The sequence below is a fragment of the Mycotypha africana genome, assembly GCF_025528875.1.
Source record: "Mycotypha africana strain NRRL 2978 chromosome Unknown BDF20scaffold_17, whole genome shotgun sequence".
NCBI lineage: Eukaryota > Fungi > Mucoromycota > Mucoromycetes > Mucorales > Mycotyphaceae > Mycotypha > Mycotypha africana.
Window position 1 is genome coordinate 228,504 of NW_026515741.1, and position 24,073 is coordinate 252,576.

Here is a 24,073-nt window from a genome sequence, read left to right on the forward strand (position 1 = left end):
AAGTAGGTACCACACCACGTATTTTACCTCAAACTGCTGCTTCAAACACAGATTCATAACAGAAGACCGTCTTTCATGATTCTTTCAACATTATTGATAAACACTCGGAATGCCTGACTTCTGATATGATACAAACAGTTGATTGCTATACTTACCAAGTCCAGTAGGCCCATAATAATCTGTAAGCCGCTTTCTGTCCATAGACAACTTGAGCCTTGTGATTAAGCTTTTTCATTTACGCTCACTACCTGCAAACGTGAAAAAAAAAAAACTTAAAACAAAGAAAGTTGATGCGCTACACAAACTTAAGGAGGTTATTTCTTCTTTCGTTTCCCTTTGATAAAATGATAAATTAGTCACATATTGTTGAGGGTTGGGACATAAGGTTGAAAATCGAATATGTATTCTAAGCCTCCAAAATAATCAAGCATGTTGCTTCCCGCAACAGTTGCAAAGATGGAAAAAGACTTTAGGTAGTGGTAAGCTGATATTTATAAATAACAGGGGAAGGTTGAATGTTATGCAAAGCTGATTGATAATAAGCTACCCATATTGCCCAGTAAATATCACAATGAATGATTAGGAAGTTTGCATTTGTCTTTGGATACACTATCTAAAATATGCTGAAGTAGTATTGCCCTGAAAAATTTGGGATTGAGAGCGTGGGACGGATATTACTGTAAGTGTAAGCCAAACTTCAAAGCGATGTGAACGTTCTATGAATATAATGTGCCAATGGCGTCTTAACATTGCCTGGAAAACGGCGAAAATACCACCTCAGCAATATTTAAAAGCATCCAAACAGGGAATTTTGTGATATTGTACAATAAGATAAATTCCAATCTTTTTGATTGAATTCAAAGTGACCACTTGATAACGCTAAGTAATGTGTTAGAAACGGAAAGTAGTTGAGCACTACTAATGCCATAATAAACAAGATGCTCACAGATAAATGATCGAAAACTCTACGTTGGTATTAGTAATATTTGGATAAGATGGATGTCAGTAATGAAAAAAAAAAGCGGATAGAATAAATGGTTTCTTCGAGGTACCATAGGCTGTATCGATTAAATGCAATTGGGGTACTGGTAAAAACCAGGAGGTTTAACAGTGAAATGATGTGTCAATCCATCGTGTATGTTGAAATAGCAGTTTAGTTTTTGACAGTCGGAACGCTCTCAAGGCAAAGGAGGAATTGAATGGAAACCTTTCATATATGTAGTATGTCTCCTAAAGGTATTTTCTTTCTGCCGATACCAGCTGCCAAACGTCTGATAGGTAAAATTCAAAGGTTGCGAGTTAAGGTAGTGTGTAATATAATACTGCATAGATTGGTCTATAGAATCATAGTATATGTGTAACGTACGATCCTATTACGACTATTACCTGAATAATTTGAGCATGATTCCCTTGAGGCGTTTTAAAGAAAGATCTAGATTTATTTTCTTTGCATCTGACATTATGAAAAAGAGTACGATGCTCATATGTCTACGTCTTTACAGCAGGAATTCGAATTAACTGTCCGTTACTAACTAATGCTTCTTAGATAATATATATTCTATTCACTCCAGAGTCTCGCTTTCGGTTGGAATGGCAGTTGATATAAGAGCGATCAATCTAATTCTCAGCAAGGGTTTATTTCCCCCTACTGGTAATGTTGTAATTATGAACATTTCTTTGGTTGTTCAACTTGTGCTTTCAATACATCAGATGGCTAGCACGCCTAGTTTCGCTTCTTTCTACTGCATAATTCACTTTAAACTTTCTCAATTTAGATAGATATATCTTGCCTCCGGTAAACCATCATATTGATATAGTCTCTCACTGTTTTATGTATACTCCTTCATACTTTGAGTTTTACATACCGCGATAATAGTAGACGGTATGTAAGCTATTAAGCATTAAGTTCAGACAGCAGTAAGGCAATTATAAGCATCAACAAAATCAAAAATATTAGGGCTAACAGCTGCATTCTCAACCAACGAACCTAATGACTGACTTAACAAAGGTTTTAACGCACGGAGCTCGTTTCTCTTTATCTACCTAATTTCTTTGTGTCATTTTTTATAGAATGTTGAAAAGGGGCAAAACGTAGAGAAACAAACCACCTATAGACTTTAAAAAAATCCGTAAACGGTGCCTGAAGAAACTTTCTGAAGCCCAGTCAGTGTAACTTTTCAACGCTCCGCGCTTCACCTTAATTATGTAATTCATTGATTACAGTATCATGCTTGCAGGAGCATTTTAAAGTTCATCTCATTCTGACTTTATTCCGCTGAACATTTTATCCTTTTTCTTTTGCCTTAACCTGCTCCTTTTATCCCATCTTTTAAATTGAATGTCTGGAAGTAAACGAAGGTTGTCTCTTATCGCTCAGCATATAGGACAAAGAACAAATGGAGCAGCAGTGAGTCATAAGGGCATTACGGAAACCAAAAAGCTCGTTAAGCAACTAAACACTGCTACGACAGCCAACAGTAACAGCATCCATCATGAAGAGACTTTTCGAAAGAGAACGGACTACAAATATTTCCTTCCTATACAAACTCGGTAAAGAATAATAGCAAGCTCAGCAATAAAAGCAATGCATACTGACCCGACTTGAACGATTCTGAGCAAAATAGTTTTGGTGATAATGATATGTATGGTCATTTAAACAATGCGGCTTATTACTATTATTTCGACAGTATTATCAATAAGTATTTAATTGAACATTGTGGGCTAGATACATGCAGCACCAATACAACGAAACCTATCGGCTTGGTTGTTTCCAGTCAAGCAAACTTTTACGCCTCTGCATCCTATCCCCACTTGATTCATGCTGGACTTAGAATCACAAAAATAGGGAATTCCAGTATTGCCTATCGTGTAGGTATATTTGAAGGTGACAACCTGACGGCTTGTGTTGTGGGTGGGTATACGCATGTTTTTGTAGATCCGAATACCAGAAGGCCTGTCCAAGCTCTACCAAAGACATTTATAGAGGGTCTCGAAAAATTATTGTAGTAAGAAAGAGCATGGTTACTCGGATTCATAATTATTATTTGTATTTGCAATAAAAGTGTCGCTCCATTGAAAACTTGAAAGAGAGCAATAGCATTTATCATGAATGACTGCCTGGCATGAATAGGTTAGCTGTGCTATAAGAAAGATGAAGCGACAAAGCTGTATGCATTTATAACGTAAAGTTGCAACCTCAGTAGAAAATGGTCGGACGGCTAACAATAATAAAGGACGATTTGAATAATTGCTGTGTTGTTGAAATATGGCTACCACGTAAGGTGAAATGGGTCTCCTTAGTCCTTTTATTGTCACTGAAAATTGGAGAGTGGAGCGTTCACAGCAAACTGAATGTTTGTATTTAAAAAAGAGAATAATAAAAAAAATACTCGGTCCTGAAATTATCATCTAGTAAGAATGCAGCATTAAATATACGCATGTCTTTAGAATACAAGGTGACGTGTACAAGTTTTATTATGATTCTAGTGATCTTAATAACGTGTCTAGTATTTGAAGGTGTGGCTAATTCGTGTTTATAGCGGGTACTACACAGTCTACACCAAAAAAAAAAGACAGCCTACACAACAGCCTGCACATGCACAATTTTTTTCGCGCAACGTTAAACTCAAAATCAGCGACTTTACTATCTGAAGTGACTGTAATGCAGCACACCTGTCAGCTTCAGGCTTCTCGTGAATGGCCAAGTTGTCAGTTTTGCGGATAAAACCACATTCAAATTCCTCTGCTGTCATTTGTAGCGAGCTGCTGGCTGCATAAAAAATGCTTAGTACCTGAGCGTGCTCTGAAGAAAAAATACATTTGGAAAACGAAAAATAGAAAAAAAAAAAGCAAAAAAGCACGGAAGCCCTGTTTGAGAGCCATCACTTAATTTTTTCCCCTTTTTACAGCTTCACTCTTAAATTGCCAAACACAATCAACCCTACAATTCAAACACAATTAGCTTTAGGGAAAGTCAATGTCAAAGTCAGTAGATGCTAAAAAGAATCCAGCACTTCACTTAACAGGAGGAGCGCTATCCGGTATGGCTGCCTGTACCGTACTTCAACCTCTTGACCTTATAAAAACACGTTTGCAACAACAAAGACAAGATCACTTGACTTTTTTGAGAGAAGCGAAAGCGAAAGGCTTGAAGATTTCACCACAGAAAAGGTGTGTACTTCCTCGTTAACGAACCATCCATGGATAAAGTATGTAGAACTTAAAAGTTATTTTTCTTTCACCCTTGATGGCTGCAGTAACATTTATGCGACTGTGAAGGATATTGTTCATAGTAATGGTGTAAGTGGTCTATGGAGAGGCACTGTGCCAACCATTATGAGGTATCTATTGGGTGTGTCATAATACATAGTGTGTTGTTCTGCAGCAAGATTGATCATCATTCGTCTTTTATCGTAGAAATGTACCTGGATCTGCACTTTATTTCTTTACTTTGGCAGAGATTCGTGAGATACTACACAAAACCAGAAGCACTTGGCAGCCTGTGTTGAAGCTGAAGGAAAAAGAAAATCAACGTTGGGAAAATTTACTTTCAGGCTCTACAGCCAGAGGTGCTGTGGGTTATATCATGATGCCCATTACAGTTGTAAAAGTGCGATATGAGGTAAATTAGATGCAATTGATAGGATGGAGGCTGCTTTTACGAAATCTTTTCACTCACTTAGTGTCTTTGTTTGAAAAGAGCAACTTTTATAACTATCGTAGTCTAGGAGAAGCATTCAGATCCATCATCAATCAAGATGGTTTCAGAGGTTTATTTGCTGGTTATGGTGCCACGTTCATTCGAGATGCTCCCTTTGCTGGTATCTACTTGTTTTTCTACGAAGGATGTAAAGCTTCAGCTAATGGTAAGAAAGTCAATGGTCAGTCATTTAGGTTCCATTTGAAGACATATTCAAATGCGTTTATTGTATGTATAATCTAGAATACATCAAAAACCATAATTTACCGATTGCCAATGCTATGATCAACCTGAGTTCTGGTGTAGTAGCGGGATTAGCAGCCACATGTACAACACAGCCATTTGATATGCTAAAGACACGTATGCAATTGAAGCCAATGATGTATAAAAATATGATACAGTCAGCTAAAAAGGTGTATAGAGAAGAAGGACTGATAGGCTTCTTTGATGGTATCAGTGTCAGATTAATTCGAAAACCTTTGAATTCAGCCATTTCTTGGACGATTTACGAGGAAGTGGTCCGTTGGTACAATCGTAGAGACCAATTATTGAAAGAAAGTCTGTAATATATACACTGTTATACCATTTTTTTGTAATCATAGAAATGCCACCCTTCTTGTAAATACCTTTTATTCCTTAGATATGTAATTTTACTGTAATCTATGTCAACTTCTTGCCACCGATAATATAAGTATATCTATATGTTGAAAACTGACTATTTTTGTGTCTCTATGCTGATATTGTTCCATAGATTGAGTAACAATTTGGACAGCGCTTTGATGCTGTCATGCGGCGTTAAAAGTTGCCTCTTATGTAACTTAAACAGTTGATCAGTCGGGCTTTTTTTTCATTTTTGAAGAACAAACAAAAGCAATGCATGATGTGTGTACAGATAGCAAGGCTTGGCCTATAATGCACTTACTTCTAATAGACCAATGGAGGGGTTTGTGTAAATGAAATGTATGTCATTTTCTATGTATTCATAACGCTCTTTTTGTCTATAATGCCAAGCATAGGATGTCTGTTTTTTTCTAAACAGACTTTTTACTCGTCTGATCTTTTTCAATTCAATAAAAATTTGGTTAATTTTCCCGTTTGTCCCTGCACGCCCTTTTAGCATTATCTAATCTTTATCCCGTCCCCCAGCTGGATTTCAATAGCCTCCAATTTGGGCATCATTTTTTTTCTTTTTTTCCTCAATAGAGTTACGGGCAAACGCGAAATGGATCTCTTTTCTTTTGTATTTTCTTCACACCCTCAGCCCAAGAAGCGGTTTCCTTTATTCCTTTGAAAGCTTTATAGAATAGAACCATGAGTACAGCAGAAGAAAAAGTTTTGGTTATTTTGGCCTCTCATTTTGAGCCAAACCAACTGGAAAAAGAGGTTAAAGTAAGGGCACGGCAGTAAACATGAATATGCATTGTTTTGTCCAATTGATGTGCCTTTTCCTCACTTACGGGCCGGATTAGGAACGGTATGACGATTATTTCTGCTTAAAATCACGAGGTATTCCTAAAGCGTTATTACCTATCTCTGGAAAGCCTGTTTTAAGTTGGTTCTGTCAATGGGCAAGGAAAAGATTCAGCCACCTCTATATCTTGACGAATGCATACAAGTGAGTTTGAATGACAACTGTATCCGTTTGCGATAAGAGAAAGAGGGTGATGACGACTGGAATACTGACAGATCTTTGATAGCTTCAAACATTATGAACGTTGGGCAAGTAGTATCGATTTTCCAAGAGAAAACATTTTAAATACGGGTGCGAGGTAATGCGTCAAGTACTCTATTTTCTATTAAGGAGCTTTTTTTTTTTGTTGTTGTTGCTCTGCACAAGGCTAATTCCTTAACCATTCCTTTTTGCATAGTCCTAGTGTATTATTCGATATTGCATTCTTATATCGTGTGAGAAGAAACATGATCCAAGGCGATATAGTGATTACAGTTCCTGAACTTTTTGCAGAAAAGGAATCCTTATTGGAAGATCTATTTCGTGACACTACTCACAATTTTGTTACACGGGTGGTCAGTGAAGAAAAGGAGCTTGCTATCGCATTTGGAATGGATCAAACATTATTAAAAACATTGGAAGATGATCTGTCATCCATCGACTCTACACAAATACTACAGAAGCATATAGAAAAGGAATCCATGCCAAATTGGCGACATGATGTGGAGCACTATATCAAAATAAAAACAGAGGAAACCAGCAGCCAGTGCAAGATCATTGACAGAGAGGATGACGATAGTTTTGCCTTTGTTGACCCTGCTCTCTCTCTTGAGGCTTATTCAAACAAGTGGATGGACTGCTTGGACAATCAAATTTCTCAGCACATGGAGCATCAGATCCTTCAAACCGAGCCCATCCACGTCAAAACCTATGCGCGTGTTGGCTTGATGGGCAATCCAAGTGATGGATTTTATGGTATGAAGGCAATGACCATCGGATTTTATTTTTTTCCTTGATGAGGACATACTGTCATCCTTTCTAACATGTTACCCTCTCTTTGTCTATCACTCTACCTTTCCTATCGACCTCATGCCTGTGTGTGTGTGTTCCTGTGCTTTTGTTCTTTTTTAGGTAAAACTCTCAGTTTACTCATATCCAACTTTTGGGCCGAAGTGACGCTCTTCCCTAATACGGATCCCAAGGCTTTGGAATCGATTCAAACCCTGTCCAACCCTATTTCCGATCCACGGTATTTCTATTCCATGGCCAGTCTTGTCAGCATGTCAGAAATTGACGGCTACGATCACGGGGATCGACTGCTTCAAGCGTGTTGCAAAGTATTTTATCGTCATTGTCGTTTACCGAAACATAAATTGCAACAGGGTTTCAAGATGCGATTTTTGACCAATATTCCTCGTCAAGTGGGTTTAGCAGGATCTTCTGCTATTATTACGGCCTTATGGAAAGCATTGATGCAGTTTTACCAAGTCGATATTCCGTTAGAGCAACAAGCCAGTTTGGTGTTGCAGGTGGAACAGGAGGAGCTGGGCATTGCAGCAGGATTGCAAGACAGAGTGATACAGGCGTACGGCGGTTTAGTGTATATGGATTTCAACAAGGCCTTCATGGATCAGCATGGGCACGGTCAGTATGAGCGTCTGGATGTGTCTCTTGTTCCCAAGTTATGGCTAGCCTATGTAGCCGACCCTGAGGACTCTGGAAAAGTACACAGCACAGTGAAAGAGCGCTTCCGTCACGGTGACCAGGAGGTGATCAAGGCCATGCAGACGTTTGCTTCGTTTACTGACCAAGCCAAACAAGCTCTGCAAGCGCACGATACGAAGCGGTTTGCTGAGCTCATGACGGCCAACTTTGAGCTACGTCGTCAGATCTACGGCGATGATGTGATAGGAAAGACAAATCTGAGAATGGTGGAATTAGCAAGACAGCATCACTGTGCGGCCAAGTTTCCGGGCAGTGGTGGAGCGGTTGTAGGCATGTATGCCGGTGAACCGCAGCATGAACAGAAGCGTTTGTTGAATTTACGTAGAGCATTAGAGGATGAAGGATATGTATTTATGGAGATCCAACCCAAGGAATACTAGAGGGGGGGGAAATAAAGCTTTCTCTATCTATTCAAGCAGGGCTTTCTTCCTGCATGGCTTTCTTTAAAAGTATTTCCAGGAGATGGCCTTCTCATGACATTTTTCCATTGCTGATGATGCTTTTTTATTTGTCTCAATGGGTCCATATTTTACAAAAAAAAAAAAAAAAGAAAAGAAAAAATAGACTATAGTACAGTGAATTGCATGTTTCTAAAGTGTCATTGGAAGATACAGGTCTATACAACACTTTTTTCGGGTGGATTGACTTGTCTCACATTGAGATTGATACGTGCTGTGCTCATGTAATCGCCATAAAGTTTCCAATCGGGCGCGTCATCGTAGGATTGCTGATTGGAAAGGTACGGTGGTAATGTATTCTCAATGATGAGAGGAACACCTAACATTGTTTTAAAAGGGGGTTAGCCACGCTCCTCTGGTTTTTTGTCTCTCTTCTGCACTTACCATGGAAAGCCTTTCTGCTCGGACCTGTCATGACGACCATATCGCCACTTCTCAGTAGTAAGGGTACAGGAACGGTATCTCTCGTGGGTCCACCAATGACATAGATGCAATCATGTCCAAGACTAACAGAGATCGTTTTCAGTCATGGGGGCAAAAAAAAAAATAAAATCAAGCGTCACACAGCTTTTCGAGATCTTACCTGATAGAGACTAAGGGAGCGTCCATGTTGAGCTCACTACGATCCACATGTCCCATTAATGTATCCCTAAACTGATAATAGTTCACCACACCTGCTTCTGCCTCAAAATCGCTTCCTTTATATGTATTTCTCCATTCGTCTGTGCCGTCTTCCTTTTTGCCACCGACGTTTTCACAAGCTGTCACAACGGCCTTTGTAATCTCTGCAATCTCGGGTGGGAAAGGGTATCGACGGTCTAGATGATAGGTCTTTGTGGGCCAATGGTATTGGTAACCTAGGGTGATCCAACGTATTTTGCGTACGAGAACAGAGGGAGGCAGCAAGGGAACACCAGGAGCTGGCAGAGGATCTGGTTTAGGACCGTCAATGATAGGTTTAAAGTCGTCTGAGCAAGCCGTCGGTGCGTTCATGGCACACGTGTTGTTGTTGTTGTTGTTGTTTGTTTTGTCATGTTCATGTTCGTCGTCAGAAGAGGTGTCATCATCGTGATGGTCGTCCTCACTGTCGACCACGGCCTTTTTGGCAACATAAAATTGAGGATCGGAAGGCTTTAATGTGCCTTTGACTTGTTTTTCAAAGAGGGGCCATATGCCTTCCTCAGGCACATGATAATGTGTATGTAAATTCGATGTATTGGGTGCTCTAGGATAATTCCTTAGGCATTCTTTAATAAGATGACGTTGCGCTTTCGGTGTAAAAGCTTGTGGTATAATGATGAGTCCTGGCACACTCTTAATGATATAGGCTTGTGCTGCTGATGGATCGTCGTTGGTGCAGGGTTCGTTGTCATTAGCTGGGTCGCCAAAGAGGGGCGACAACTGCTTGAGATCTTGTGACAAAGAGACGGCTGTCACACCTTGCTCAGCAAAGTTGATGCCTTTACTGAAATCGACAACTTGACTGAAATCGGGTGGAGGAACAATCGATTTGAAATTGCGTTCCATGTAACGAAATGGTGTCTGATTGACGTATGTTTTAGCATTTTTTTTTTTCTCTTCCAGATCCTTTCGCTGCTTTTCCCATATTTTCTTTTGACGGTTAGAAGTGAATGTAGGTGCCATCTTGTCAAAGCTCCAACAGATAAAGATAGATAATGACAAAAAAGATAAATTATGTGTGTTTCAATTTTTTCCTCTTCTTTTTTTTTTTTTTTGGTTTTTTTTTTTTTCGGCAGATGGTCCTTACGGTGATCCCAGGTTTATCCTAAGAATGAAAAAAAAAAAAAAAAAAGAAAAAAAGAAAAGTGTACAAGTAACACTGTATGCTAGTCAATGCCATCTTTTGATGATGGTTTAAATGATTGTATATTTTCTGAAAAGGTGTGTTGAATGATATGCTTTTGTTGTATAGGATGGGGAGGGGGGATCTACAAGAAATTATAACTATAGAATGCAATTTTGAGAACCAGTGCAAAAACGGTATGCGCCAACAAGATCACCAACAGTAAGATACGCGATATTTTGGCCTCTGCTCTGGATATCACAAGATAGAGGTTTTTCACAAGGAAAATCGCCGTGATCAACCAGGCAACACCCACAAAAGACCATCTCGCATAATCATAGGGGATGATACACAGCAACTAGATAATAAAGCAGTAGAGGGGTCTTGGTTAGATACCACCCTTTTTTACTCTTTCCCCAATCTCGGTGATACTTTACCGATACAGGTATCCAAATGGTCAATCCATAACCATAATAGTTGATAATTTCCAACAGGTTCGGGTCGCATTTAAACCACTTGGTGCAGGCCCAGAAGACCACGGGACATAAAAAGGCATAGAGATAAACGACACCTACTGAAAAGCCTAATAAATTAAAGTCGTAAAAGAACTCTCTGTCTGCAATATAGGCGGCTAAGGAGCCTGCCAGTGAGGAGCATACAAAGACGGTAAAGACAACTGAAGTGGGAATCCAAAAGGGACCATAGAGGTCGGGCTGATGGTTGAGTGTGTCTTGAGCGAAATCGCCTCGAGGGTACATGGACTTGAGACATCGCTCCAAGACCTGAGTCGTGTCTACGTCAAAGAATTGAGAGTAAAAGTCAAGAGACCAAAGAGGCCGTTTCGCACGAGGCGATGCGTCGTTGTAAAAGTTGCTGTTGCTCATGTTATGTTGTGCTGATGTTGAGGGAGGAGGAGGAGGAGGAGGAGGAGGAGGAGAAGTATGAGACGGTGAATTGTCTAGCATGAGAGTGTACAAAATCCACACGTCCGTTAGTATAGGCAATGCAGAGGTTCATTTCAATGGTAGACTAGTTACAGGATGGGTTGTAATGTTGGCTAGAAGAAAAATCTATCAAGAAGAGATGGCGTGATGAGAGAGGAGATGCTTCTGTTGATGGCCAAAGTTTGCCATACCTTGAAATTCTAATCCATCACTTTCAATGGTGGCTGGCTAATAAGAGATGGGGTTAGCTGTTGTTTCTTATACATTCAGAGGTAGACGAGATGGAATCGAACCTGTGAATAGGCATTGTCTTGCCCCATGTCCACAAGCACGTTGTAACTATTGTTCTTTGTCATGCTTTTTTTTGGCAGTGATTATTGATATGAAATGGGATAATTTTCTCGAGTTTTAAAAAAAAGTTCATGGAGAGCGGATCTTCAATAGGAACATTCCGCCATTCATCTGCTTGAACGCTTATAAAAGAGCTCCTCACTGCCCCCGCAAGCCCTTGATGCAACTCCATTATGTGTCATCCACTGGCCCAATGGAAAGTGAGAGATGAGGACATGTTATGGAAAAAGGGTGATGACCTTTCTGTATCGGGTTGTGGGCGCCTTGGTTCGGTGTCGGAAGTCGGAGGTGGGTGATGGTGGTGAAAGAGGGGGGCGTCATTTTGCTTTAGTGCATCTTTTTCTCACTCTCTGTGTATCATTGCGTGTCTAGTAGCACTCATTCTCTTTCTTGGGTTTTGTCTCTTTTTTTTTTTTCTCCTTTCTTTTGTCTTTTATACATTGTATTTTTGCAATTGGAGTATTTTTATATACTTGATAGATCCGCCTACAGCCATTCTAGACAAAGCCCGTATAATATAATTTATTTTTTTCTTTTGTTTGCTGCATAAACCAGGAAAAAAAAAAATCAAAAAAAATCACCCATTTTCCTTTTGCACGCTTCTTTTATTTTTATTTTCCTCCTTTTTACTGTCGTTGTTTTTTGCATAAGAAACACACTCTGTGCTCATGACACCCATTTCAACCACCACGTCTTCAACCAGCCACCGTCAGGACCATTGGCAACTGTCGGAGGACGGTCAATATTGGATTTTTACTCAACCTTTAGAAAAGTCGGATAATGACGATCGTGTTTATAGACTCATCAAGTTGGCTTCCAACGATCTGGAAGTATTGCTCGTGCACGATAAGGATACGGACAAATCCAGTGCAGCTTTAGACGTGCATGTGGGTCATATTAGTGATCCTGTAAGTTGGCTAGAAAAAAAAATTATTTTTTTTTGGCTTTTTGCACTTATTCTCTTTCTTATTTTTTTTTGGCTTTTTGCACTTATTCTCTTTCTCTCTTGTTTAGCATGACTTACAAGGCTTGGCTCATTTCTGTGAACATTTACTCTTTATGGGAACTGAAAAGTATCCTAAAGAAAATGACTACAATCAGTTTTTAGCAGAACATTCTGGTTTTTCAAATGCGTTTACCGGTGTGGAAGACACGAACTATTACTTTGAAGTGGATCAAGCTTATTTGGAAGGCGCATTGGATCGATTTGCCCAGTTTTTCATTTCACCTTTGTTCTCTGACAGTTGTACAGAAAGAGAACTAAAGGCTGTGGATTCAGGTAACGAGATGAGAAAAGAGAGAGAGAGAGAGAGAGAGAGAGCCTAGTGAACTCAACCTCCCGTTGTTGTAGAACATAAAAAGAATCGTCAGCAAGATAGTTGGCGCATGTTTCAACTAGAGAAATCTCTGAGCAATCCCAACCATCCTTACTGTCATTTTGGTACGGGCAATCTAGAGACATTATACGAAAATCCCAAAAAGAGTGGACAGGACATCCGACAAGAATTGTTGAAATTCCATGACACGTATTACTCTGCCAACATTATGAAGCTTTGTATTCTCGGAAGAGGTAGAGTGATCCATGCTATGAAGATTTTATAAGGGCTCAAGCTCACCTATGATTATGATTCTTCCCCCCCTGTAGAATCCTTGGATCAGTTGACGGAATGGACTGTATCCAAGTTTAATGCTGTTCGTAACAAGGATATTCAGCCACCTAGTTTCCCAGGTCATCCACTCACCAAAAACGAATTGATGGTAAAAGTGTACCCCTTTGTTTTTTTTTTGTTTTTTTTTCTCAAAACTGATTTGTGATTCGTTGCACAAAGAGAGAGATCTAACGCAACCATTTTTTTTTTTTTTCTTTTGATACACAATAGAAACAAATATTTGTAAAGCCTGTCAAAGATGTACGTTCATTGGAAATGACGTTTCCTTTCCCAGACCAACGACCTCTTTATGCAGTTCAGGTAAAATGAGACATAGCATAGGGTTCAATGGATCTCGATCGGTATCTCATCGTGCTGGTTTTTTTTTGTTTTTTCTTTAGCCTGGTCGATATCTTTCTCATCTGATAGGTCACGAGGGCCGTGGCTCTATTTTATCCTTGTTGAAAAAGCATGGTTGGGCTAATTATCTTCAAGTAGGCACGATTCATGGCGGTATTGGATTTGAATTCATGAGGATCAGTGTCGATTTAACGCAACAAGGCTTAGGTAAGGGGGGAGGTGCAAAACCGATGATGACATAGGAGGGGCAGCGATGAAGTAACCCCTTTTTGTTTGTTCCACACACTAGCGCATTATCGAGAGGTCATTCAAATCATTTTCGAATACATTCACTTGCTCAAAAAAGACGGTGTTCAAGCGCGTATTTTTGAAGAGGTCCAGTCGTTGGCTTCTTTAGCCTTCCGTTTCAAAGAAAAATACCCGCCTTCTCAGTATACGTCTCGACTGGCAGGATTGATGCAGCATGGCTATCCTGAAGTGTCTGTCTTGAGTGGACCCAGCCTCATTCGTCATTATGATCCAGAGCTGATCAAGGAGAATCTAGACTACCTTTGTCCTGACAATTTCCGCATCATGTTGGCCAGTCAGACGCCACCGAATGGGATTGAATTTACACAACGAGAGAAATGGTATGGTACAGAATACAATGTCGTTGATTTTGACGAGGATTTGATCAAAGTAAGTTTCTATGGCAAGAGGGAGGGGGTTGGGGGTGGGGACGATCGAGAGAGAGAGCGAGCGAGCGAGTCATCTAAGCTAACATCATCTCCTTCATCATTGGTGGTTGGCGGGGGCCAGTCGCTGCAAAATATAAAAGAGAATCCCTCGTTGGCTTTCCCTGAACCCAATACGTTTATTCCCGAAAACTTTGAGACGTTTAAAAAAGAGGTGACAGAGCCTCAACGTCGGCCGGATCTGATTGAAGAGACGGACGTCCTTCGTCTGTGGCACAAGAAAGACGACACGTTCTGGGTGCCGCGCGCGAATGTGTGGATTACGCTGCAGTCGCCGCTGGCGTATGCGACACCCGCCAACTGCGTGAAAACGCGTCTGTACGCTGATTTACTGACGGATGCGTTGAATGAATATGCGTACGACGCTGAAGTAGCGGGGCTGTCTTACAACATTGAAAACCAGTTGGACGGTCTCTTGCTCGCGATGGGGGGCTACAATGACAAGCTGCCGATTTTGCTCGAGCGCGTCGTCTCTAAAATGCGCGATTTCACGGTGGATGCTGAGCGCTTCCAGCTGATCAAAGACCAACTGTGTCGATCGTACAAGAACTTTGCTCTGGAGCCGCCTTACCAACATGCGTTGTATTACCTGTCGTATCTCACGCAAGACAAAATGTGGACGAATGCGGAAAAGCTGCAGGAACTCGAGAGCATCACAGCAGAGGACATCCAAGCGTTCTATCCGACCGTGTTGGCGCAGCTCCACGTGGAAGCGCTGGTGCATGGCAATGTCGTGAAGGAAGAGGCGCAGCGGATGCTGCGTCAGGTGATCGCGATCTTGCAGCCCAAGCCTCTGTTGCCCCATCAACGCGTCCGTCACCACAGTCTGCTGCTTCCGCACGGATCGAAATACGTGTACCATCGCGAAGTGGAAGATCCTCACAACGTCAACTCGGGCATCGAGTACCTGATCCAAGTCGGTAACGTCACGCAAACGACGTTACGCGCTCAATTGAGCTTGTTGGCCCAGATTGCGCAGGAACCGTGTTTTGATCAGTTGCGTACCAAGGAGCAATTGGGCTATCTTGTCTTTAGTGGTGTCCGTAAACAGACGGGATCCATGGGCCTCCGTTTCATTCTGCAGAGTGAACGCGACACGGTCTATCTAGAAAACCGCATTGAAGCGTTCTTGACCAAGCTCCGACAGCTGGTGGAGAACATGTCTGAAAAGGAATACCAGGCTCAAGTGCGATCGCTCGTCAATAAAAAGCTGGAGAAAAACAAGAATCTCGGACAAGAGGGTGGCAAGTACTGGACGCATATCCATTCAGGCTATTATGAATTTGATCAGATTGAAAAGGATATCAAGGAATTGAACGAGATCACAAAGGAGGACATTTTAGAATTCATCAAGGAATATGTGGATCCTGCCTCTCCCCGCGTCCGTAAATTATCCGTTCATATTCAGTCGCAAAAGACAAAAGCGAGTAGCCCTGCTTCTGCTTCTGCTGCTGATTCTGCTTCTGCTTCTGCTTCTGCTGCTCCTAGAAAGGCCAAGGAAAAAAAATACAAGGTCTCGATTGAATCGTTACATACGTGTTTGGTGTCTCAAGGGGTGACGCGTTTGAGTATTGAAGATGTTCGATCCGCTGTAGAAAAAGGAGACGCTGGAGAAGCCTCCATTGAAGCCAACCTTCGTACCTTGTTGGCGGATGAAAGCCAAGCCGACGAAGAAGCCATTGAAGCCTGCATGGCCAAGTTGATGTCGATCATGCGAGAATCATCGGAAGGTGCGGATGGTGCTTATGTCTCCGTGGACAGTCAAAAGACGGCGAGAAGATTATCGATGGTCCAGCCTACAGAATCCATGACAGCCACGACCCAAGCCGTCGATCATACGCAACTCCCTGCCGGTAACATCATGATTACCAACGTGACTGAATTCAAGAGTAGCATGGAGTTGAGCCCTGCCGCTGTCCCCTTGATTGATCTTGATTCTTGTACCATTTAACGTAATCATCCCCCCTCCTATGTATATATAGATCTTTGACAACCCTCCTCTTTTTATGTTATGCTTGGTTCTCGTCTCTTTAGCTAGCTCGCTTTTCATCCATCACCAATAAAAAAATGAATCTATTTGCATCCTATTTCAATGAGGGATCTTCGTTGGGCTAGCTCAGCCAACAAAACCGACATAACACTCCATTTTTTTTTTTTTTTTTGCTCAGCATTGTCCATTTCAAAAGTGCCAAGTAAAAATAGACATGATGTCATGGGCTTTTTCTTTTTTCCAATTTAGACAACAAAAGAATTGGTCCTAGCCACACCCAATCATTCCAACAAAAAAGTAATGTCGATCCCCTGTTGTTGTGTAGTCAAGACCCTTGATAGCATCCAAAAAGAATAAAGTATAACAGTTTTAAGGTTGGATGAAAATCAAAAAAAAAAGCGCGCACAGACCACTTTTTTTTTCTTTTTTTTTTCCTCCCGTAAAGGATAGATAGCCTGTATCGTCTTTCGACAATAGAGATCGATGCTTTGAAAAAAAGCTGAGGCTGATTTTCCACCGACAACCCTCCATTAGCATGATGTCATACAGGTTCATGTCAACATAAAGCGGATTCAAAGGCACGTTTCGATCTTTGTTGCGGTGGTGTCAGGATGGCTCCCACTCGTGAGCACAGGATGATCTGATGGGGGCTTATCGTATCCATAGAAACGGGATCGACGCATAAAATCGAATTCGTTCTCGGGGTGTGGAAGTGACACCGAAAACATTTTTCAACAAAAAGAAAACCAGGAAAACATCCATGTTTTCGAGAGTCAACCCAATTTGCTGCCCTTCCCCCCCCCAAAAAAAAACATCGAATACGCTTGTGACTTTTTTTTTCCCCTTGCAACCATCGACGTCTCTATGCCAAGGAAAGACTCTGAAAAATAGCTGGAGAAATGGGTATCTTTTTGGATCTCTCGCTGTATTCCGAGGGAAGAAAACAAGGGTCGCGTGTACGCGTTTCTTGGTCAACAAAAAGCCTGTCTCCTTTCTCTTTGTGCCCTTGTCCATGTCACGGAATGGGAACAAAAAAGCAAAGAGTCATTTCTGTAGACTGTGCAGTGTTTTCTATTACTGATTGTCCGTGATAACCCTTCAGTTGTTTTCCGGATATTTTCTTTTACCACTCCTTCCCAAATCAAATAAAAATTGGGGCTCCCTTTTTCGTTTTTTTTGATCCAATCGCCGTCTTTCCATTTTTGCTACTTGGTCAAAATGAAAAAAAAACAAAACGGAGCTTGTGATAACCACTTTTTAAACTCCAAACGAAAAAAAAAAAAAGCTGAAAAATGGGATGTGCATTGATTTCAACGAATTTAGAAAGATTTTTTTTTTATTTCTTTTTTCTTTTTTTTTTTTTTTTTTTTTTGTTTTTATTAATATACTCTGGCTTACACAAGAAAAAAAAAAACTTCCATTATACAACAGTACTAGTTTGAACTATGTCTGACCCGCTTCATATAAAAGACGATACTGTAAGGTTGATCAGAAACAAGAAGTGTAGAGGAATGGATTACTAAAAGGCAATGCTTAGCTTGTGAGTACTGTACTGCAGCACATTGGACAGGAAAAAAATTGGTCGTCTCAAGATGTTGAAAAAGACCTCGAAGTGCTCAACAGAAACAGACTCTTTTATATTCGTGATTTAAAGTCGTTATCCGGTGACAGCTGGAACGTAAGTTTTTTTTTGCTTTTTTTGTTGCTTGCCCTCGCTTTCTATAGGCTTTTTGTCCAGTTATTTGACTCACACCTCTTTATCTACAGCAAATCGAGTTATTGCCGCTGGTAAAAGACCTGCTAAGAAATGCTATTGATCCTTGTTGGCCACCTAAATGTAAACATACTAAGCATAAAAAAGAGCGCAGAAAAAAAGTATAAAGTTTCCCTTTTTTATTAATTTTATCTTCCGTTTCTTTTTTTTTTTTTTTTTTTGTGCTTTTTTCTTTTTTTGTTGACATATAAAAATCGACGTTTGTTTTCCCCTTGCACCACCTACGCTATCCATTTTGTTGACGCCATGACAGGTTATGACGAGAGTGATGCAGACGAAGGTACACTATCCATGGATTCATCCTCCGAAGAAGAAGACGACGACTACGATAACATCCTCATCAACAACAACAACAACAGCCACGAGGGTCAAGTGGCCGTAGGAGACGAAGGCAAAAAGAAGAAAAAGGACAAAAAGTCCAAGGACAAAAAAACCAAGGACAAAAAAGACAAAAAGAAAAAGAGTGGCAACGACAACAACGAAAAGGAGAAAAAGAAGGATAAAAAGAAAAACAAGGAAAAGAAACAAAAGCAGTTCATCAGTCCATCGCCTTTGGGTACACCGGTGGTTCCTACTGTCCTTAGACCACCACCCCCTTCGCTGGCTCCTGTTACCATCAGCACGGGTCAACCACCCCAACAGCAGCAGCAGCAGCAGCAGCCATCACCACTGTCTTACCCATCACAAGATAACGAGGAAGACAGAGAACATTTAACCATTAAAAATACCATTTTGAATGGTGTCACGTCAGCGCATTCGGATGACGAAGAAATTATTGTCTCTCCTACGACAGGTCGTCGGAAGAGCGTCAGTTTCTCTGAACAAACCTCGACGATTGGCTACAGTAATGGTGATCAACCTTTGGAAAAGCGAAAAAAGAAAGACAAAAAGAAAAAGGACAAGGAAAAGAAAAAGGATAAAATGACCTACAGTAGTAGTAGTAGTAGTAGTAGTAGTGGTAGTGGCAGTGGTAGTGGTGGTAGTGGTAGTTGTAGTAGTAGTAGTAGTGACAGCAGCAGTCTGGACGCCCACGACGACAAAGATAACAGCTCCTCCTCTATGCCAGCCACTGCAGCCGATTTGATGATGGCAAGTATCAACAATAAATACAGTGGTTTTCGCGGTTCGTTGAGTTATCCTTATAATACAAGTTGTTATTACCCTCCAATAGTGAAATTCAGGAAACTGAAAACAAAACATTGTAAACGACTACCGCCTGTTCCTTCAAACGATCCATTTTTACAAGGCATTCACGATAAATTATTATTAGCACAGCAGCAACAACAACAACAACAACAACAACAACAACAACAGCAACAAAAGCAGCAACATAGTCATGATAGGATGGACATAGATCATCATGATGATTTTTTAAAACAGCCCTCCAGGACCTTAAAGAATAAGCGTAGTAGTAGTATTAGTGGCGGTGCTCATCCTAGTCCGCCCGTGAAAAGGGTTACCTTTGAATAATGCCACCACCTCGTGATGAGGATCCCTATTTATTATTTTTTTACCTTTATTCTTTCTTGGTTTTGTTCCAAAACTATATATCACTTTCATTTCATTTTTGATGCTCATTTATTTTCAATTTTTTGATTGCTTTTGTTTGACTTTTTTTGTTTGACTTTTTTTTGTTTTGTTTATAATTTTGTACATGTCCCAAATCATTAAAAAAGATACTTTTTTTTATATCTCTTTTCTTTTTTCTTTTTTTTTTATTTGAGTTTCCGCATTTCAAATCATGACACCAATGACAACCAATGTAAGCCATGACAACCCCTTCGTTTTGATGGTATGATTTTCTTATGTCATCCTCCTTCATAGACATGTTTACTGTCTTCAGAATGGTTATCCCAAACGGAAAATGTTGGGTGTGGTAAATTACTTTTTTTTTTTTTTTAATTTCCGGTCATGCAAAAGCGATTACTCCGTACTAAAGTCAAAAAGGACATGTTGCATGCGTTAGTTTCGTTAAAAGACCTCGTTTATCATGTAATAAAGGAAGAAGAGACATAGTGAATACTGGCGGATGACTAAAGCAACGCGTTTACAACCGTGATAGGAAGATTTAGTATCCATGGTTCAGTTCAATTTCATGATTGACCTGGACTTTTTAACGTCTCACATGCATCCAGCCGTCATTATCAAGCAAATTCCTATTGTCGTTATACACGGTTTAAGAGAATCTGCACCTATTTTAAAAGTAAGTCGGTTTTTTTTTTTTTCTTCCCCCCGCATTTTCTTTTGCCCTTGGTTCTCTCAACAAAAAAAACATGGATAGGAACAAGCAAAACAATACCCAAATGTAAAAGTAGCCACGCCATTTATGAGGGATAAATTTGGTAACCGCGCAAACGACCACTGCCATCGCCTTGCGTTTTTCTATATTAACCCACCCATCTCTACAGGGACTCACCACACAAAAGTAAGCAAAAAAAAAAAAAAAAAAGCAAGGGGAGGATGAAATACACACACACACACACACACACACCCTCTCTGTGCTCATGCGTTCATCTCTCGACAGGCCATGATTTTATTCTTTCGTGATGTACAGACGGGTGTGGAGACGGCCCAGATCGTCATCATGACCGCCAATATGGTAGAAGCAGATTGGAAGTGAGTGCCCTCTCTTCGGATAAGAAACACAGGATGTGGGATGCCACATTGTTTAAAACTCCTACCTTCTATGATTGATTAGGACAATGACTCAAGGTGTGTACCGAACGCCTCGCTGTTGCTTGAAGCAACCCATCGCTTCTTCTCCAAGCATCCATGCTACAACCACGCATGCCCCCTCCCCCTCCCCCTCTGCCTCTGCCTCCGCCACGAGCACCAGCACCAGCACCAGCACCAGCACGAGCACGAGCACCGCAACGACACGTACATCCGCCTTTGAAAAAGACTGGATCCACTACTTGCAAGCCTACCGACTCCCTCTTCTCCTGCCTATCATCACGAAACTACAGCTCTTTGATTGGTCCCCTTGCAAAGCTGTCCTCATTGCCTCTGTGCCTGGATACCATCGTCAACGTTCGTTTGCAGATTGGGGCCTTGAAAGACTGGCGTCCGTACTGAGAAAGCATGTCCGTGTCCCCACCACAGCGGCGCCCACTTCCCATCAGATCATCCTCCAATGCTCCAGTATGCCTCATTCTCCCGAACGCTGGTTCAAACACGATGTCTGTGAAGCCATGTCTGAACTCAAAAACAAACACAGCACCCTTTTCCCCATGAAACCACCAAAGATAGCCGTGATCTATCCTACCCTCGCCACCGCAGACCACAGTTTGACCGGCCTGGACATGAGCGGCGGTTTCTTGCGATTCGATGCTTCCTCCTACGACAAAAACCACACATGGCTCGATCCCTACCTCTATGACTGGAAGAGCGAACGCGCCGGTCGTGCCACCCTCATGCCTCACATCAAAACCTATACGCGTGTGTATCAACAACGCCGTGGCGCCAAGCGACCCGACAAGGACAGTAGTGCTCCTCCTTTTTATATCGCCTGGCATCTGCTGACCTCGGCCAACCTGAGCCGAGCCGCCTGGGGTGAATATCAAAAAAATAAATCGCAGATTTACGTGAAAAGCTTTGAATGTGGTGTCTTGTTTTATCCTGCCTTATGGGAGGAGGACAACGACAACAAAGACACACGTGAGGTCATCATGGTACCCGCTTGGCGAGAGGACCTAGCACGCATGTCTGATGCCAACGAGGAGGAGGAGGAGGAGGAAGAAGAAGAAGAAACAGACGTGAAAAAAGTGCATGTTTGTTTGCCGTTTGATTTGCCTCTGGTGCATCATCCGGGTCCTCGACAATGTTTTACACGTCGAGCAGAATAAAATTCAATTCCCTCATAGAAGGCTACGCGGGCCATGGCCCTCTTTTTATTGTGTTGACTTTTATTAATCTCTCTAGAAGCCGTGGACAGGGTAGGGTATAGAACAAAGGGGATGCCATAGGATCCTACACTTAGTTTTTCTTTTTCTTTTTCTTATTCGCACGTTCAGACAAATACATTGATAAAAAGTCGCCTTGAGGACCGATCTTTTTCTTGCCAGCGGCTGTTGTTGTTGCTGCTGTTGCTGCTGCTGCTGCTGCTGTTGTTGTTGTTGTTGTTGTTGTTGTTGTTGTTGTTGTTGTTGTTGGTAGTGTCTTTTTCTTGCTGTTTTTGCTCACCGTGTTGGTTCTCGACTCTTCCTCATCGTCCTCATCGCTATCGTCCTCATCGCCAAGTCTTGTTCGTTTTCCAACAGGCACAGGGCTATCTCGATGGGATCGACTATTCTGACGCAATATCTTGTTCTTCAACATCATTTCTTGTTTCGTGGACACTCGACTACTACTACTACTACTACTCTTGTCATTCTCACTACTGCCATGGTGATGTCGCATGGCTTCCTTGTGGGATATGAACTTGGCACCCAAACCAAGTCTATGGTTTTTTGCTTTTTTAAAAGAGGGAAAGAGGCGTGCTTTTTACGATGATCTTTTGGGCTTACATTTACCTATCCGGTCTTCCAGTAGAATAACTCGCAAGAATAGACTCGTTCACTTCCTCATCGTCACCTGATGCATCTCCCAACGACGATGAACCTAACCAAGAATGTACCTTCGATCGTGCCATACTGATCGAAGCATCGATCTGTGTCTTGATTTTTTCATTCTGTTCCAGTATCCGTTTCTGCTCTTCTTTTTGATGTTGACTCGCCATCGTTCTAATTATAAAATCAAACAACCCGTAAAAAAAAAAAAGGGGAAAATTTTTCTTGGAGACGGAAAAAACATTTTTATTTTAATGCAGCTGCATGATGTTGAATATGGTCTGCTATAAAAGTAGCAATGAAAAAGTAACTATGGTCATAACCTTCTTGATAACGAATCTTCCATTGCTTTTCCACATTCAATTCCTTGGTGACGCGCTCCAAATGGTCAATCAGCAATTCCTTTTCTAAAAACCCATCGGCTGTGCCTACATCAATAAGGACATTCTGCTGCTGCAGCTGGGTTGGCTTTTTCTTTAGCAACTCTACTGTATCGTATTCTTTCCAAGCTTCCTTGTCATTCGCATCTAAATAATTGGAAAACGCCTTTTGACCCCAAGGACATTGCGTAGGATGCGCAATCGGTGACAATGCAGAGACGGATCGGTACTTTTCCGGATTCTTTAAATAAATAGTCAAAGCGCCATGACCCCCCTAAAAAGTCATACACGTTTGTTAGTAAAAACAAAAAAAGGCCCTCTTGCTGCTTTTTATACCCTACCATGGAATGTCCCATGATGGACACGCGTGTTTCATCCTAAGAAAGAAAGAAAAAAGACATGATCCGTTGTCAGTGTGGCTCTTTTCCATCCCCTGACACCTTCTTTTGGAACGGAACGCTTTTTACGATAGGAAGTTCTTTATAAATCAAAGCTGGTAATTCCTTCACTACATAAGAATACATGCGATAGTGTTTGGCCCATTTGGGATGGGTCGCATCCAAGTAAAATCCTGCTCCTGTACCGAAATCCCAACTGTCCTCATCCCCTTCAATAGGAACACCACCTAAAAAGAGAGAGGGACGGGGAAACTGTCAAAATGCTCACGTCCATACAACAACAAAAGCCATGACACAAGGGAAACTTACGTGGCGAAGTGTCAGGCATAATCAAGGCAATACCGTGCTTGGCTGCTTCTGCCATAGCACCACTCTTTTGAGTAAAATTGTCTTCTGTACACGTCAACCCTGACAAAAAGTAAATGGCAGGCACTTTTTGTGGTGCGGAACAAGACAAAGCTTCGGCAGGTAAAAAGACGTTGAACTTGATGGTACATTGAAGTTCTTGAGAAACATGTTCGTATTTAACGACATGACCGTTAAAGCACTTGTTTTTTGAAATCTCTTTCAATGCCATGTTCAGTGGTGTTTTGGGTGTGTGACGAAAGCAAAAAGAGAGAGCTCTTTTGCTTTTTTCCCTGAAAGAATAAAGTAACGCCAAACTCCGCCTCCCTCCACAAAGAAACATGCATGTACCTTGGGCTTCTTTGATGGATGAAAGCAATGGGCCCTTTAGGATACAAAAAGCAGTCTTTCTTGTAAAAAAGCTAGGAATGCAGATCATGTTGAATCAAGGAAAATTTGAAAATC

General features: G+C 41.3%; 10 protein-coding genes across 10 annotated transcripts; 6 read left to right on the forward strand and 4 right to left on the reverse strand.

Moving 5' to 3' along the window:
• Positions 1–2,280: 2,280 nt before the first annotated feature.
• BDF20DRAFT_901691 (HotDog domain-containing protein) lies at positions 2,281–3,397 on the forward strand. The gene has a single exon (XM_053082817.1). It carries the CDS (start codon positions 2,641–2,643, stop codon positions 3,004–3,006), a length of 366 nt encoding a protein of 121 aa, XP_052930913.1. The 5' UTR covers positions 2,281–2,640; the 3' UTR covers positions 3,007–3,397.
• A 1,233-nt stretch (positions 3,398–4,630) lies between these two features.
• Positions 4,631–8,254, forward strand: BDF20DRAFT_829811 (uncharacterized protein; the record flags this gene model as incomplete). The annotated part of the gene is made up of 5 exons (XM_053078352.1): positions 4,631–4,865; positions 4,943–5,217; positions 6,169–6,314; positions 6,568–7,124; positions 7,281–8,254. The coding sequence occupies 5 exons, from the start codon at positions 4,631–4,633 to the stop codon at positions 8,252–8,254; spliced, it is 2,187 nt and encodes a 728-aa protein (XP_052930914.1).
• A 657-nt stretch (positions 8,255–8,911) lies between these two features.
• BDF20DRAFT_829763 (uncharacterized protein) lies at positions 8,912–11,436 on the reverse strand (the record flags this gene model as incomplete). Its single annotated transcript, XM_053078347.1, has 4 exons — positions 8,912–9,976; positions 10,574–11,094; positions 11,272–11,308; positions 11,374–11,436. The coding sequence occupies 4 exons, from the start codon at positions 11,434–11,436 to the stop codon at positions 8,912–8,914; spliced, it is 1,686 nt and encodes a 561-aa protein (XP_052930915.1).
• A 381-nt stretch (positions 11,437–11,817) lies between these two features.
• BDF20DRAFT_901724 (Metalloenzyme, LuxS/M16 peptidase-like protein) lies at positions 11,818–16,366 on the forward strand. The gene is made up of 8 exons (XM_053082818.1): positions 11,818–12,339; positions 12,446–12,710; positions 12,783–13,001; positions 13,077–13,189; positions 13,312–13,401; positions 13,482–13,647; positions 13,730–14,118; positions 14,239–16,366. Exons 1-8 carry the CDS (start codon positions 12,100–12,102, stop codon positions 16,123–16,125), a joined length of 3,369 nt encoding a protein of 1,122 aa, XP_052930916.1. The 5' UTR covers positions 11,818–12,099; the 3' UTR covers positions 16,126–16,366.
• Positions 16,367–17,544: 1,178 nt separating this feature from the next.
• BDF20DRAFT_901727 (uncharacterized protein) lies at positions 17,545–18,099 on the forward strand. Its single transcript, XM_053082819.1, has 3 exons — positions 17,545–17,642; positions 17,702–17,842; positions 17,932–18,099. The coding sequence occupies exons 1-3, from the start codon at positions 17,610–17,612 to the stop codon at positions 18,043–18,045; spliced, it is 288 nt and encodes a 95-aa protein (XP_052930917.1). The 5' UTR covers positions 17,545–17,609; the 3' UTR covers positions 18,046–18,099.
• A 1-nt stretch (position 18,100) lies between these two features.
• On the reverse strand, positions 18,101–18,656 carry BDF20DRAFT_901730 (uncharacterized protein). Its single transcript, XM_053082820.1, has one exon. The coding sequence runs from the start codon at positions 18,553–18,555 to the stop codon at positions 18,307–18,309; it is 249 nt and encodes an 82-aa protein (XP_052930918.1). The 5' UTR covers positions 18,556–18,656; the 3' UTR covers positions 18,101–18,306.
• A 132-nt stretch (positions 18,657–18,788) lies between these two features.
• BDF20DRAFT_901733 (uncharacterized protein) lies at positions 18,789–19,632 on the forward strand. The gene has a single exon (XM_053082821.1). The coding sequence runs from the start codon at positions 18,860–18,862 to the stop codon at positions 19,406–19,408; it is 549 nt and encodes a 182-aa protein (XP_052930919.1). The 5' UTR covers positions 18,789–18,859; the 3' UTR covers positions 19,409–19,632.
• Positions 19,633–19,640: 8 nt separating this feature from the next.
• On the forward strand, positions 19,641–21,848 carry BDF20DRAFT_241657 (tyrosyl-DNA phosphodiesterase I). Its single transcript, XM_053074989.1, has 8 exons — positions 19,641–19,700; positions 19,763–19,814; positions 19,905–19,930; positions 20,001–20,141; positions 20,220–20,280; positions 20,347–20,363; positions 20,463–20,554; positions 20,637–21,848. The coding sequence occupies exons 1-8, from the start codon at positions 19,680–19,682 to the stop codon at positions 21,781–21,783; spliced, it is 1,557 nt and encodes a 518-aa protein (XP_052930920.1). The 5' UTR covers positions 19,641–19,679; the 3' UTR covers positions 21,784–21,848.
• Positions 21,849–22,207: 359 nt separating this feature from the next.
• BDF20DRAFT_804539 (uncharacterized protein) lies at positions 22,208–22,634 on the reverse strand (the record flags this gene model as incomplete). Its single annotated transcript, XM_053076470.1, has 2 exons — positions 22,208–22,376; positions 22,450–22,634. Coding segments are annotated over 2 exons (354 nt in total), but the record flags the coding sequence as incomplete, so codon positions are not given.
• Positions 22,635–22,731: 97 nt separating this feature from the next.
• Positions 22,732–23,840, reverse strand: BDF20DRAFT_829897 (S-formylglutathione hydrolase; the record flags this gene model as incomplete). The annotated part of the gene is made up of 4 exons (XM_053078355.1): positions 22,732–23,139; positions 23,207–23,242; positions 23,333–23,490; positions 23,573–23,840. The coding sequence occupies 4 exons, from the start codon at positions 23,838–23,840 to the stop codon at positions 22,732–22,734; spliced, it is 870 nt and encodes a 289-aa protein (XP_052930922.1).
• Between the last annotated feature and the right edge of the window lie 233 nt (positions 23,841–24,073).

Excerpts from the sequence above, each read along its gene's own strand:
- BDF20DRAFT_241657 (XM_053074989.1), top strand. The coding sequence starts at position 19,680 with ATGACACCAATGACAACCAAT. Across the intron at positions 19,931-20,000 it reads TAAAAGACCTCGTTTATCAT|GAAGATTTAGTATCCATGGT; the intron begins GTAATAAAGGAA and ends CAACCGTGATAG. Across the intron at positions 20,555-20,636 it reads ATGGTAGAAGCAGATTGGAA|GACAATGACTCAAGGTGTGT; the intron begins GTGAGTGCCCTC and ends ATGATTGATTAG.
- BDF20DRAFT_901691 (XM_053082817.1), top strand. The coding sequence starts at position 2,641 with ATGTATGGTCATTTAAACAATGCGGCTTATTACTATTATTTCGACAGT.
- BDF20DRAFT_901733 (XM_053082821.1), top strand. The coding sequence starts at position 18,860 with ATGACCTACAGTAGTAGTAGTAGTAGTAGTAGTAGTGGTAGTGGCAGT.
- BDF20DRAFT_901730 (XM_053082820.1), bottom strand. The coding sequence starts at position 18,555 with ATGGTAACAGGAGCCAGCGAAGGGGGTGGTGGTCTAAGGACAGTAGGA.
- BDF20DRAFT_901724 (XM_053082818.1), top strand. The coding sequence starts at position 12,100 with ATGACACCCATTTCAACCACCACGTCTTCAACCAGCCACCGTCAGGAC. Across the intron at positions 13,190-13,311 it reads TCACCAAAAACGAATTGATG|AAACAAATATTTGTAAAGCC; the intron begins GTAAAAGTGTAC and ends GATACACAATAG. Across the intron at positions 13,648-13,729 it reads TTTAACGCAACAAGGCTTAG|CGCATTATCGAGAGGTCATT; the intron begins GTAAGGGGGGAG and ends TCCACACACTAG.
- BDF20DRAFT_901727 (XM_053082819.1), top strand. The coding sequence starts at position 17,610 with ATGTCTGACCCGCTTCATATAAAAGACGATACT. Across the intron at positions 17,643-17,701 it reads TTCATATAAAAGACGATACT|CTTGTGAGTACTGTACTGCA; the intron begins GTAAGGTTGATC and ends GGCAATGCTTAG. Across the intron at positions 17,843-17,931 it reads TATCCGGTGACAGCTGGAAC|CAAATCGAGTTATTGCCGCT; the intron begins GTAAGTTTTTTT and ends CTTTATCTACAG.